The 15,157-nt window shown below is 36.6% G+C and overlaps 1 protein-coding gene across 1 annotated transcript in view; it reads right to left on the bottom strand.

Moving 5' to 3' along the window:
• Positions 1–15,157, bottom strand: part of LOC129792608 (dynein beta chain, ciliary) — a 34,135-nt gene that overhangs the window by 4,740 nt on the left and 14,238 nt on the right. The window contains exons 12-20 of the mRNA XM_055831879.1: positions 15,031–15,150; positions 13,382–14,526; positions 8,577–9,468; positions 7,945–8,504; positions 5,223–5,822; positions 3,727–4,468; positions 3,227–3,568; positions 2,960–3,135; positions 1,624–2,884 (exon numbers count right to left, since the gene is read on the bottom strand). Coding sequence (XP_055687854.1) covers positions 1,624–2,884; positions 2,960–3,135; positions 3,227–3,568; positions 3,727–4,468; positions 5,223–5,822; positions 7,945–8,504; positions 8,577–9,468; positions 13,382–14,526; positions 15,031–15,150 — 5,838 coding nt within the window. The remainder of the gene's footprint in view (positions 1–1,623; positions 2,885–2,959; positions 3,136–3,226; positions 3,569–3,726; positions 4,469–5,222; positions 5,823–7,944; positions 8,505–8,576; positions 9,469–13,381; positions 14,527–15,030; positions 15,151–15,157) is intronic.

The raw sequence follows: 15,157 nt of genomic DNA, 5'->3' as shown, positions 1-15,157 counted from the left end.
TCCAATTTTAATAAATTTAAATACCATGATTATCTAGGTATAATAATATGATAATTATTAGTATCCCCAAATTCGTATGTTGTCTCCCATTGTGTTCAAATCCAAAAACTCCACGTGTGTAATTTTAATAATTTCGTAGATGAATGTGGTATTAACGCACATTGAAAATTTTGACTGGCATTATGTTGTATGAAATACCAAGAATAATGATATAATTCCATTTAATTCGCAATTCAATTTATGTTTACACATCGATATGTAAATAAATGCCATTTATTTTAGCTCTGACTGATTAATTATAAGAAGAAGATTAAAAATAAATAATCTTAATATATAAAGCTGAAAAGTCTGTCTGTCTGTCTGTGGCACATGAACTCCTCCGAAACGGCTGGGCCGATCTCTAAGAAATTTGGTATGGGGGTAGAGGGGGTCAATACAAGTTGCAAGCGCTATATAAGATTCCGCCCCCTCCCCCCTTTATAGCGCCCCCACAGAAAAATTGATTTTTTCCCATTTTCTACCTGCTTAAGGGTCAGATAATGGGAATTTTTTATTTTAAAACTTTTTTCGGGGTACCGTAATATTCATCCCCCCTACTAAAATACGCCCCCCTTTTATAACTTAAAATGGAGTTTGCTCACACGTGATTGGGGGCTCGGGTTGACTAGTAGTAAATATTTTATTTATATGATATATCTCTTGGATACAACAGGAACAGATAAAAATGAAAATTAAATAAAATTCTCAGAATTGAAAAATAATCCCAAAGTGCAGAAAATATATAAATCGAATTTAAAAAGAAAGTCCCCATCACTGGGAAACTTTTACTGACGCGTAACTTCCTAAATTTTGTCAATAAGTTTTCAAACTTTTCTATTCCGCCTACGGCAATATAAATACATATGGATGGATACAATGTGGTGTGTTGTGTGTACATTTTGAGGGATCTCAAAAGTCATTCCACATATTTATTCTGTCCATATTTTAATATTGGGCTTTGCTATATATATATATTATATCTTCTCCACTTCAAAAAGCTAAATCCAAAATTCTCAACACGTTTTATGTGAATTACCGTGTCAAAATTCCTTTTTGGTGGCCTTTTCTTCTTCACTCACCCAACTTTTCCATCTACATTGATAAAAATTGTTTCATATACCTACATATATGTAGCCCGCTTAAGGCGGAAAACGAAGGTCGATGGGAAGAGTCGAAGCGAGGAAAATTTCCTACATTTCCATCATTTTTAGTGTAAATAGAAAGTGAATTACATTTCATCATGAGAATATTTTGGTTTGAGAAATCCCTCAAGGAGGGGGGAGAATAGAAAATTTTCATGGAGTAAAGTGTGAGAAATAACATAGTAATGAATAAATTTTCAATTGGGAAATTAAAGTGAAATCCCCTTTTATGGGGGGAATCCTTTTGAATTGAAAAACTCATTAAATTGTTTGCAATATTATTAAACTTTGAGCACCAAATTGCTCCATTATGGCCACATTGAAAAGTTTCTTTCGCAACTTTCTATAATGTAACTTTAATTTATTATTTTCTATTGAAATTGTGGGTGGGGTACGTTCTCAAATTAAGATAGTGCGAAAAGTGGTAAAAGCTTTTACGTACCTGATAGATTTTCGTTATGTCAGGGGGTGGTATATTCCGGAATCTTGGTCCAAATTTGTTTATGGCACTCTGATAGCATGCATAGACCATCCGGTCAGGACGAAGGACACGGAGAATACACAATTTTTGTACAGCATTCATATTGCGCCAATCTCCGGGAAATTTTTCATTTTCAGGCATCTCTGAATGCACAATAAGTTCCCATCTCTTGTTGAATTCCACAATATCTCTATTTATGTCACGGAAATTGTCCAACTCCGATAGTGCAAGCACCCCACCCCAATTGGCATCACTGAGAAAGGATACAGGTGTCTTGGCACTTTTACTTGGGCACCGCAGCAGGAAAGCAAATTCAATTGCATTGTATTCTTTTGAATTGATATACAATTGCAAGAACATTTGGATGATGAGGACCCACTTGTCCTGTTTGAACATGCCACGGCTTACAAAGTCATACACGTGGTACGTAACATTTTCAATAAGTGCATTCACATGCTCACGCTCAATCGTATCCTTTGGTGTCTCCTCGATAGCACGAATGAAAATACGCTGAAATATCGCCATGGAATACTGATAAATGGGATTCACACGATGCATATCCATGAGGATTGTGTAAAGTACAGCCGCCCTTTTGGCCACATCGCGGAACATTTCACGTGCTGCACTGATTTCCTTTGCCATTTCACGTGCCTCCCGGGAGCGCGCCTCAATTTCCTCTGCCAACTCCTTGCTAGCCTCCACATTCTCAACTAGTGATGAATTCTCTAAAATATTGCCTGTCTCCCCCGACAAACGCTCCAGCAATTTATCTTGTAGCTCTTTGAGTTGAATCTTAAAAACATTCCTCTGTACCGTCAATTCATGCTGTTGCTCCTCCAACTCTGGACGCACCAATTTCACAACATCCACCAGCAATTGATCTTCCAAGCCTTCATGCGTCACGGTGAAATTAATTAATGCAAGCTGTGCCTGCACCTCAGGCTGGTAGTGTGGATTTGATAGCTTCGTCTGCAGGATGAGTCTCAAAGAGGGATTAAAATCAATCTCTCGGTCACCCAGCATCACTGTTTGACCGCCTCTTGTTAGAACGCGTCCAAAGAGATTCCCCAGCATCGTACTAAATCTCTCACCCACATTTTCAATCAGTAGCACACCACCCACTTTTACTGCATGCTCCACAACCTCGAGGAAATCCTTTGCATCGAGACGCGTTGCCATCAATTCATCCCCAAACCTATTTTTGATCCACTTTATACCCTGCCTGGAAATAATTCACAATTTTCAATCAATACACATTACAAAAATCCCCCAAAACTTTCCAATAAATCAAACATACAGCTGGGGGTCAATCATAAGAGGCCATCTCACACTACTCAGAAGAATCATTGCATTATCCATGGACATTTTGTCACTTGGCAATCCCTCATTGTTCCACTCAGCCATCATAGCATCGTTGCACAGGATCCAAAAGGGATTCAAATCAACCAGGTCATCTCCAATCGTTATTCGTGGCTGAAAATAATTAATTTTGAGCAACAAAAAGGATTTTTTAAATTAAAAAAAAAAAGCTTTTCTCTGAGTAGAGCAGGAAATGGGAACAAACCTCAAGGGTTGCCAATGTGGGAATCCAATAATCCTTGATGATTTTTTCACGATAACTCTGTGTAAAGTATCCCATATATGAGACGAAGCATGCAGCTATTAATGCATCACCAAGGGTTGAAGCTAATTGTTGGTTATGCTTCTGAATATCCTGTCTCCACCTCACACGTTCCGATGATAGCCCATCGATTAGTCTACGAGCTAGATCGAGTGATTTTTCAGTTTGATTTGCCTCATTCTGGCAACGTGTTTGCTCATCTAGAGCAGCTTGAAGCTGTAGCTCGGATTCACTCAATTTATCTTCCAATACCTGAAGCTTTTCATTCAATTCATCGAGCTTTTTCTATAAACATTGAAAATGTAAAGAAAGTGTGTAATAAATTAGGGCGAAAATCATGTAATTTGAATGTAAAATATTTCAACATGGAAAGTCATGTAAACTAATTAAAACTTACATAGCATATGTGTATATGTTATGTACGTAGACAAAATTTATCTCACCTGTTCCGCCTTTAGTTGCTCCCTTGCTGTGCCCAAAGCTTCAAGTTTAGGCTTCACATCTGAATACACCATGTGAAACTTATGAATATTTATCACCCAAGCACACAATCCAGCTGCAGCTGATGATTTGGATTTTATCAATTCAGGTTTAAAGCCACGATCTTTAACATATGGCAATATGGCCGTGATCGTATCATCTTTAATGTTTTCCTTGTCGAAAGTTTTGAGATTACCGAGAAATGTATCAGCTTTTCCCATCATTGCACGACAAGCTTTCCACGAACGATCCTTAGGGATTTTTCCTTTTGAAAAGAGAATAAGGACAGCCTCTGTTACTTTTACTACATCCGGTGGGGGTGTCCCAAAAGATTTAAGTTCCGTCAAGTTTTTCTTGTCTAACGTATTTAGAGCTGCTTCTGCCTGTTGGATCGCTGGCTCTGCCAATTTGACTTCCTCTTCGCACTGAGCTGCCGTTTTGGCAATATCTGCCTCAATTACACGGACACGCTTTTCTTCTTCAGCTACAGTTGATCTCTCCTCAGACATCACGGCATTTTTCTCGCGCTGAATACTTAGCATCTTGTCTGCTTCTTTCTTCTTTTCCTGTGTAACAACTGTTTGCTCAGCCAAGGACTTTTTGAGATCATCAACTTGCTCTGAGCATGAATCCAAATTCACTAAACCCAAGTCCAAGCGATTAATCCAATGAATTATTTTAATTCTACGCTCTTCGTGCAATTTTCTGTTAAAAAAATTAATTGTTTTTTTTTTTATTATGCGTAATTTTAAATAATGTGTGATAAATAAAGATATTAAATAATAATTTGTAAAATTAACCAAAATGAATCAATATTATTTTTCCGTGTATTTTAATAAAATTGATTTAATTTATACTTATTATTGGTATTGTTTTTCTTGGAAATTTTATTATGTATATTTTTTAAATTAAAACTCATTGTCTGGATAAATTTTATTCTATTAAAGCTATGAGCGAAAAATTCAACTATATTTTAAAACAGGTATAGGTAGGTATACATATGTCGTTTAAGCAAAATTTAATATAATAAATGATTTTCATAAATATCGATTTTATGCGTAGTTTTTGGATAGCAAATAGTTTCTATAACTATGCAAATTTTCAACAACAACAAAAAAAATCATTCAAAAACCGACACAATGACAACGGCTATAATAACGTTGTTAGGACGAGTTTAGAAGTTATTAAATGTTTTAAAACATTAATTGGGATTTTTTGTGCTATAAGAGTAACTTATTAAAGTTTTTTTTCCATTGAAAATTTTATATATGAATATATAAAAATATATTATCATGCATCAAAAGTTATGAAAGTACTCAAACTAACTCATCTATACATAAAATAAATATATTGCATGAATTATTTCAGATCAATAAATTAATTGGGTGAAAGTTCAGACACCCACTCACATATATAATTTGATAGTGCCCGAGTTAAGTAAAACCAAACATTAGCTTACCTGTAGAGATCAATGTTGTCCAAGTATGTCTTAGGGGTGGTGTAGTTGAATCTCTTTTCACTTTCGAGATACATTTTGGAAACCTCATTCACAGAATTGTGCACTTTAGCCATGAAACAGCTGATGGGTTCCACATAATTTGCAGGAATTTGCTCGAATGAAGCAAGGAATTTCTTGGCGACGGAAACAAGAGCTTCCTCTGGCCAATCATGAAACCAAATGATGCGACAATTGCTAAACATTCCGGGTAATTTTCGTGCTCTCTGCCTTATGGTATTACCAACCGGTGAGAAGCAAAGGACAATTTTGAGATTATTACGTACACGATCGATAAAGAAACGCCAACAATTGGCTCGATCAGTTGGTATACCCTGTTGCTTTGCTGCCATTCGCACTTGCTGCACCACCCCCTGGACATCCTCTTCGGGGAGTAAATTGAGACACTCCCCAGTCGTGAGGACATCATTAATTATCATGACAAATTCCTCTGAGGGAATTTGAGCATCAGATATCATTAGACAGCACTTCGTACCCTTCACCCCGGTCTTCTTGTACAACACAGCGAGGTCACTGCGGAATTCGGGTACACCATACCCTGAGCTGAAACATTAGAGCATCATGAATATCTCAATTTCATTTCACATACATATACATACATCCTGCACACATACAAATGGGAAATGAAAGTCCATTGACAATAAAGTATTAAATGAGCTATATCCCCTGTTTGATTCCAATTGATAGAATTTGCCTGAATTAGAGGAACATTTCAATCTCATTAAAAATCAATCAATCAAATTGACTGAATCTGTATATATAGAAACAGATTTTACCTTATACTCCCTCGTCTTTCATAAATAATTCACTATCTAATAGCAAGGATTGCAAACAGCATACCAATGATGCTGCAAAAAAAGGAACGAGGTATTTTTTTTTATTTTTCTTATTAAATACACATCAAAAGAAGACATTAGAAATGAAGATTAGTGCTCCTCATCTCCTTTTTCAATTTTTAATTTTGCATAATGTACAAGATATATACGTCAGGTACATAAAAGCTGTTAATCTTTTGGAATATTTAAGTAATCTTTTAAAAAAATCTCTTTGCAAGGAGTACCTATACCAAATTTCCATTCCATTTCAACAAGGGAAGTATAATCTTTGAATATAAAATCCTTGAGGTTTGCTGATTTTGTATAAAAGTCAAGGAGAATATTGGATTTCATTGAACCAGAAATACTCAAGTGTTGAATTTTTTTTGTCACTCGTATTGTAATATTTTATAAATCATTTTTTATAAGGAACTGATAAAGAAGTGTTTGAAACATTAAATTTTCCAAGAAAATTAAGATTTATTCACCATGACAATTTATTAAGCAATATTTTGAGTAGGGGAGACCGGGGTTAAAAAAGTCACTTAAGGGTTTAGAAAAAGCTCAAAATATCATATTTCCCAAATAGATAAAACGAAATGTGTAGCTCATTTCTATAGGAAATTTACTGCTCTATAACTCTTTTTCAGATCATTTTGTTCTATCTAAGGGATGGTCACGTTATTTTGGAAACTCTACAGGAACAAAATGGCCAAAATGTGAGAATTTCAAATGATTTTTTTGAGCACAAAAATTTATTTTCTAAATTGAAAATACTGAATTCTTATCAATATTTGGCCATTTAACAAGAGTGCAAGCAAATTTCGAATTTTTGGTTTCAAAATTGGCTTGAAAATCATTCTTGAAAGTCCCCGAGTTTCCAAAATAACGTGACCATAGCTAGGAAATATGATATTTCATGCTTTTTCCAAACCCTTAAGTGACTTTATTAGCCCCGGTCTCCCCTACTCTGTAATTATCACATGAAATAGTGTTAAATAATAAAGATGTAGTAGATGTGTTAATTACTAACTTTATGTACTTTTCTCATTTCATATAGCTTTGTCTTTTGAAATATGTATTAGATAGAAGAGATTTTATTAAATGAGAAATAGATTCCACAGATCAAAAGGATATAACCCAATAGTTTATTTCCTTTGTTTTGTTAATAATTCCATATTGTTCATAGAAGGTTTCATGAATTTAAATTGCAAATACTTGAAATCCCTCTCATGAAACACATAATTTCCATTTATAAAGTACCCCAACATTGCAAAATATGCAGATTCACAATCTTTTTGCAATTTCATTTATCCCGACTGATGTAAATTAAAAATCTCAGGTGAGTTTATAGGAATTCTTTTTTTTTTGCAAAGGTTTGCTAAAGACTTCCACACATTCACCATTTAACCCATCGCTGTATGCTTTCATATGACCATCAAACACTTATATTATATATGTATGTATATAAAAAGCCCTAACAAGTAATTTCGCAGTGAAATGGGTCAGAAGCATTAGTGCAATTTTATGCACTCTTCCGTTAGTGTACACACTTAATTTTATCCCTGAGTAATTTTTAACTACTCGCCTGTTTTATGTTTTTCCGGACCAGCTATGAAAAACAAATCAAAATTTAATTTCAACCATTTAAAATTACCCCTCTAACCCTGTACTTTGTGCATCACTATTATATGGCATATGGGTTAGCAAGTAATTTATCCCTCAATTTAAATTAATTATAAAATTCCTAAAATTCAAAATGAAAATATCTTCAAATGATGAACAATTTGATTAATTTCCCTGTCCCATTTTGTAGGTATTTTTTTTAAAGAAACAATATATAAACTCACCTAGATTGAATTTCCTCAACAGGAAGAGACGTTATGAAGGCACTAAGTTTCGTTAGGGACTTCTTTCCTGAACCCCCAACACCCACCAACATGGCATTCCCTCGGGCTGATTCCAATATGCGTATAATGCGACATATATGAATCATGGCATCTTCGAAGAGAACAAGATTCGATGGTCCAACAATTTCTCTGTAATTCTCTTGAGCTTCCTCCAGTACATCATTGAGACGCTTCCAAGAATCCACTTTAGCGTATTCCGTATCATTCAGTCCATTTGCATAGTGAAAGTAAAGCAATGGATTCGGAATTTCAAGTTCTCCATCAACATATTTCTTAACCTTTGCAGTAGCTGACCTAATTAGGGTTTCAAACACCTGCAGATCTTCACGCGAAAGCAATCTATCTGCGTAGACCCGATAGAATTCGTGAATGAGGAGTTTGAAGAAATCCTCAGTGGTTGGACACGAGGCATGATGCGTAAAGATTAATCCTTGGAAGACGTTGGTGATGTCATGCAGATTGAAGTTGTAGTGGAATTTTATGGAAGTTGGCAGGAAGTTCTATGGAGGAAAATAATGAGAGACATGTGTACAAGATAGACAAATTAAATGGCAAGAAATAAAATCACATACTTGACAAACTTCTGCATGGAAATCTATTACACTCTGCACAACGTTCAAATAAATACCCTGGACTGAGGGGGTGAATTTATTGGCTGCATTTTGGAGATGTTGACTCAGAATAGATGCGTACATAGCTTTTAGGGTGAAATGTGCTGGGAAATTCAGTGCAATCGTTGCAAAATGCCTCTGAAGTCGTGGATTAATGGTGAATGATCCCACATTCGGATTCATTGTTGCCAAAAATGTGCAATTTTGAACGTTTTTGAGGATATATTTCTCACATTCGTACCAATGTCCATAGTCGAGGAATTGCCTAAGGACCGTATGGGGTGCAGTGGTGCCATATTGGTCAACCTGTGGCAAGTTGATATCATCCACAAGATAAATCAACCTCTTGCCATTTCTTGGCACTATGGTCCGTACTGTGGCCCTCTCGAGGTGCACCTCCAGTGATGCCTGAAATCCTCTTGAAGTCGTATACAGATTCATCGGGATGTTTGCACTTGTAAAGTCACCAGATAGGGTGGTGAGTTTCCTCTGCACCAGCATCGTTTTACCACATCCACTACCACCCACAATCATTGCCGGATGGCCAGCATTGATGAGAAGTGTTAGGAGGTACTGAAGCCTCACAGTCTCTTCCGTGTCAACAAAGGTCATTTGCAATGGGATTTCAGGGTAGAATTTGAAATCATCCCTGAGGTTTTCCCACAAAATGAACCTCTTCGTATCTAAATCCACATGATAGTCGAACACTGTGGCATCTGTGGCAGGGAATTTAACTGTTTTAAACGTCCTCACCCACCATCTGTGGAATTCGAGACGCCAATTACGTTGCTGATCTTGATATAGTGGTCCCCCAAAACCCCAAATTGCAGCAAATACAAAGAATATTTCATACCTTGAAGGGAGAGAAGATCAATACAAGATTGTACGTATGAATTTATATGGACTAACTAATTGTAAATTCGATAGACAACGAAAACTCATCTCAACATATTCGAAAATCAATTGGAAAAATTCTTGCAATATTTTTTGGCACAAGTTCGTGTGGAAATTGCCAAATTCACAATCAATCTAATAATAAGTCAATCATAACGCGTCCAGTTATAAGAGTTGGTGTCCCACAACGTGTAGAAGTTTGTTTATGCGATATAATGCGATTTGTGAGCAGAATTAGTAGGCAAAGTTGATTTTTTTCGTGAAATTCAGTAATTTGATGCATAAAAATGGTCATATCTCTGGTTGTATAACACCTACAGAAACTTCTTGACTAGTTATGGAAAGGTCTTAAAATAAGCTAGAATATGGGATAAATTTTGATACTTTTCAAGGTCACCTCTAGAACACAAAGTGGCGGCTTTTTGTTTCACCAAAACAGTTTTTCGCATTTTTCGTCCTCAAGAAATGGTTCTAGAGGTTTCTAATGTTCTAGAAAGATGTAGAGAATTGCAAAACCTTTAATTTGATACCAAATTGAGCAAAATCGGACAAGCCGTTCAAGAGATATGGCTCTTAGAACTTTTCAAATTCAAGAATTTTTCAAATGGCCATATCTTCTAAACGGTGACATAAATTTTCTTCATTTTCGGACTGGTGAAAGATATTGAGTCAGGCTACAACATATAAAAATTTAAAAGATTTGCCTAATGGGGATTCGGAGATATTGCCCCTTAAAGTTAGGCAATTTTTGTTTTTGAATTTAGCGCCTCTTGCGGATGTTTTTGAAACTTGAAATGTTCTAGAAAGTTGTAGGGCTTCGCAATACCTTTCATTTGATACCAAGATGGTCAAAATCGGTCAAGCCGTTCTCGAGTTATATCGAAAAAACACTTTTTGCTTTAGGCCGCCATATTTGCTAAACCGCTCGACCGATTTTCAAGTATGAATTGTTGATGAAAACGTCTCACTGAGCTCTACAACATACTAAAATTTCAGACCTCTAGCTATAAGGGAAGTGGTTGACAGTAGTTCAAAATGGCGGACGGCGGCCATCTTGGATTTTGAAAATGCGAAAAAATGAAATTTTACACCCACATTTCTATAGAAAACTTCAAACCCGAAGTCTCTATCTGTTACCGTTCTCGAGTTATAAGGCAAAATGACGACCACCGGCAGGATAACCGGCAGGCCGGCCGGATCAAAAATTTTCCACCACCATTTTCGTAATGTGGGATGTCTAAAACGTGCTCATACCAAGTTTGAGCCCGATCTGAGGTGGTTGGTTTTTCCGACGATTACAATACTTGGTGTTGGCCACGAAGTGGAACACCAACTAATTCCATATAAAAGAAAAACTTGGTATGCTCCGCACATCATTTTACGAAAGTTTTGAGAAAGCTTTTTTAATTACATTTGTATTTTTCCAACATTGTAGTTTTAATTGAATTTTTTTTCTGAGCTTTCGACTGCACTCGAATTCTCAATCAGGTGCTCATGAGAGAAAGATATCTGAAAAATAATTTTCCATTGATTTTCCATTGCAATATATAATATTTTCTAGGAAAAACAGTGAGTTTTCTTGGAGAAAAGAATCCTCTGGCAGATGAAAAAACCAAGAAAAAAATCAATTTGTAAATGACATTAAAATATTGTCCTCAAACTAAAAGGGGTTTTCCAGTAAAACGGAAATAAATGGAAAATGGTTTATTGAATTAAATGCATGAGAGAGACTTTTTGGAGCTTTACAAAAAAGGTTTGATTGATTATTTCATTGAAAAGATGGATTCTCTTAGCATTATGCAACTATATTTCTAAGTAAATTGTTAGAGAACTTTAAAATTATTCTCTGCTTTTCCAGGATTTAATTTACAAAGAAAAGGGAGAGTTACATTCAATTCACATTTTTTATGACTTGGATGTAATGAAACTTTTATAAATTAATCCATTTTTCATTCATAATCTTCCATCTGTTCTACCATCCATCGCATAATGTCAAAGATAAGATCAAAGAATATCCATTTAAAAAAGTCTTCTTATAGGAATAAATTAAATTTTACATTCTTTTGTGATTTCCAATTAGTGTTTGATTTATAAGTGACTTGTGTATATACATATACCACATACACTCTGTTCAATCTGAAGATGTGAAAATGAAGAAAAGTTGGAATGAAAATAAGGGATGGTCACGTTATTTTGGAAACTCGGGGACTTTCAAGAGCGATTTTCAAGCCAATTTTTAAACCAAAATTTTGAAATCTGCTTGCACTCTTGTTAAATGGCCAAATACTGATAAGAATTCAGTATTTTTGATTTAGAAAATAAATTTTTGTGCTCAAAAAATTTATTTGAAATTCTCACATTTTGGCCATTTTGTTCCTGTAGAGTTTCCAAAATAACGTGACCATCCCTTACTTTTATTTGCAACAAGATGACATGCTCTGTCTTAAAACTTTTTGAAATGAGCTTTTGTGTGAGACGAAAAGGGAGAACAAAATGGGATGGTTATAAGGCATCCCGAGATGTTGGAATAAATTTTCCAAGTTGGACAATTTCATTTTGAGCATACATACATATAGATTAAGCTTTTGGAGATTTATGCAATTCACTAAGTCAATCATAACGCGTCCAGTTATAAGAGTTGGTGTCCCACAACGTGTAGAAGTTTGTTTATGCGTTGTAATACTATTTGTGAGCAGAATTAGTAGACAAATTTGATTTTTTTTTGTAAAATTCGGCAATTTGATGGATAAAAATGGTCATATCTCTGGTTCTATAAGACCTACAGAAATTTCTTGACTAATTTAGGAAAGGTATTAAAACAGACTATAAATTGACATAAATTTCAATAATATTCAAGGTCATCTCCAGAACACAAAATGGCGGTTTTTTGTTTTACGAAAACAGTTTTTGGCATTTTTTGTCTCGAAGGAATGGTTCTAGAGGTTTTTGATGTTCTAGAAAGTTGTAGAGAATTGCAAAACCTTTAATTTGATACTAAGATGAGCAAAATCGGTCAAGCAGTTCAGGAGATATGGCTCTTAGAACTTTTCAAATTCAAGAATTTTTCAAATGGCTATATCTTCTAAACGGCGACATAGAATTTCTTCATTTTTGGACTGGTGCAAGATTATTAGTCCTGCTACAACATATCAAAATTTAAAGAAAATCGATGATGGGGATTCGGAGATATTGCCCCTTAAAGTTAGGCAATTTTTGTTTTTGTTTTTAGCGCCTCTTGCGGATGTTTTTGAAACTTGAAATATTCTAAACAATTGTAGGGCTTTGCAAAACCTTTCATTTGATACTAAGATGGTCAAAATCGGTCAAGCCGTTCTCGAGTTATATCGAAAAAACACGTTTTGCTTTAGGCCGCCATATTTGCTAAACCGCTTGACCGATTTTCAAGAATGAATTATTGATGAAAACGTCTCACTGAGCTCTACAACATACTAAAATTTCAGACCTCTAGCTATAAGGGAACTGGTTGACAGTAGTTCAAAATGGCGGACGGTGGCCATCTTGGATTTTGAAAATGCGAAAAAATGAAATTTTACACCCACATTTCTATATAAAACTTCAAACCGGAAGTCTCTATCTGTTACCGTTCTCGAGCTATAAGGCAAAGTTTGGGCGACCGGCCGGCCGGCAGGCCGGCCGGATCAAAAATTTTCCACCACCATTTTTGGAATGTGGGTTGTCTGAAACGTGCTCATACCAAGTTTGAGCCCGATCTGAGGTGGTCGGTTTTTCCGACGATTACAATACTTGGTGTTGGCCACGAAGTGGAACACCAACTAATTGGTCGTCTCTAAGGGAGTAATTGCGTGGAAAATGTCTTTTTATGGGGCCAAATATCTACATACATTACTTACCACTCATTCGGGCTGTTTGGTGGTACATTTTCCGCTGTGAGAAGACTTTCGAGGAGGCTGCAAGTTGTCTGAACAAGGGCTACATCCACAAGTGGTATGATGGTGGTGAATTTTGTATGCATAGCTTCGAGAATAACTGGGACATATTTGTGGAATAAGTGATTCAAGAGTATTTTCTCCGCATCACTATCACGCCGCTCAATCCACGAGTCAATGAGGGGTTGGTAGCCAACGACTTGGTTATCAATGTAGAGTATACCGGCACGGGATACTGTTGCTGGGGTGGCTGTCCGAAGATGCCCAATCTCAAAGAGCAATCTCATTGATGGCGTGAGTGGAATACGCTCGTTGTTTGCCAATGTGAGCACTTTGTTGTCATCCATCACGGTGTTGAGGCTCTCAATCCACATTGGATCAATGTCGCCGTCTGAGACAATCCACTTGGGACCAGAACTTGACGCATACGCCTGATCACGCATAATAATTGAGAACAACCCATCCTGCCATTCGCGCGTTACGGGGTGTACAACACCAAAGAGTTCATCGTTTGTCACGGCTTTGGGGTTTAAATCATTGTAAATAGGATTGCTACCCTGCATCTCATATGTGCGAAACAATGCCTTCCACACACACGACTTCCCCACTCCAGCATCCCCAATGATAAACACCGAGTGCCGTACTTGCAGAATTTCCTCCAATTCTGTTACTTTGCGCACAAAGCTCGCCTCAGGCTTGAGATTGAGGTCACACGCAGCCTTTCTCACGAATTCCTCCAATTCCGTATGTCTCTGTCGTGGTACATCGAGAGCTGGGAATAAATCTCCAATAAGTCCAAGGAATATCGGGGTGTCACCCACTGTGATCTTGGGTGTGTTGAAGTCCCTCAATGCCCTCATGAGAACTTCATCTTCCGATCGTTCAGGATCAGCACGTTTTAGTGAACCAGCTACAACTAGGACTGATTTAACAGCTCTCAAACCCCAGTCGTAGTGATCTTGCTTCGATAGTAGCTCTCGGCACATGGAGTAGAGACTTATGAATTTTCTTGCCAATGCCCTTGCACTTTGAAATCCCTCAGCAATCAGCAAGATTTCACAAATCAACTCAATATCCGGAACGATCATTGAGCAGGGGCGGAAGAGAGCCTGTTCAAAATATGAAATAATATTTCTTTTAAAAAGAAAACCCAACATAAATACTTCCGAAGAAAATGCGTCTTAATGTTTTTCTTATAAACGAAAAAATAAATAAATTTTCTTCAAGGAAAGTTAACATATTTTTAAAGTCCTCCACCGCACTTGAATATAGCTTCTCAGAAAAACCACCCCCGTTCACTCGTGCGATTTATTGAAGTACAGAACTTCCATAAAAAACAGGGGGTATCCGACTCTTGCCACTCACGGTGCACTTCATGCCACTTTTTCATTGCCACTCTTGCCACTCTTGCCACTCGCGGTGCAGTCTCGCGGTACATTCTGGGCATAGTCGATTACCCCCTGATAAAAAATAAACTACCCACTTTCAGGATTAAACAATATTTTGCTAGTCCACAAATCTCATGTATTGGTGCAGAAAGAAAAAAAGCCCCCGAGGAAAGGTGAAGAAAAAATATTCGGGAAGTATTGAGGAAAAAAAATTCTAGGTCGAACCTTTAAATTTTCCGGTAATTCAGTTCTTCCAGCATAGCCGGGATTCATTGTGATGAAAATTCCAACAGTTGGCACCAATTTTATCGTCTCCCCTAAGAAATTGAATGTCGTCTTGCCAACCTGCAAC

The sequence above is a fragment of the Lutzomyia longipalpis genome, chromosome 1 (genome assembly GCF_024334085.1).
Source record: "Lutzomyia longipalpis isolate SR_M1_2022 chromosome 1, ASM2433408v1".
Taxonomy (NCBI): Eukaryota; Metazoa; Arthropoda; class Insecta; order Diptera; family Psychodidae; genus Lutzomyia; species Lutzomyia longipalpis.
The sequence above is the reverse complement of the archived record's forward strand: the minus strand, read 5'-3'. Positions and strand labels throughout refer to the sequence as shown.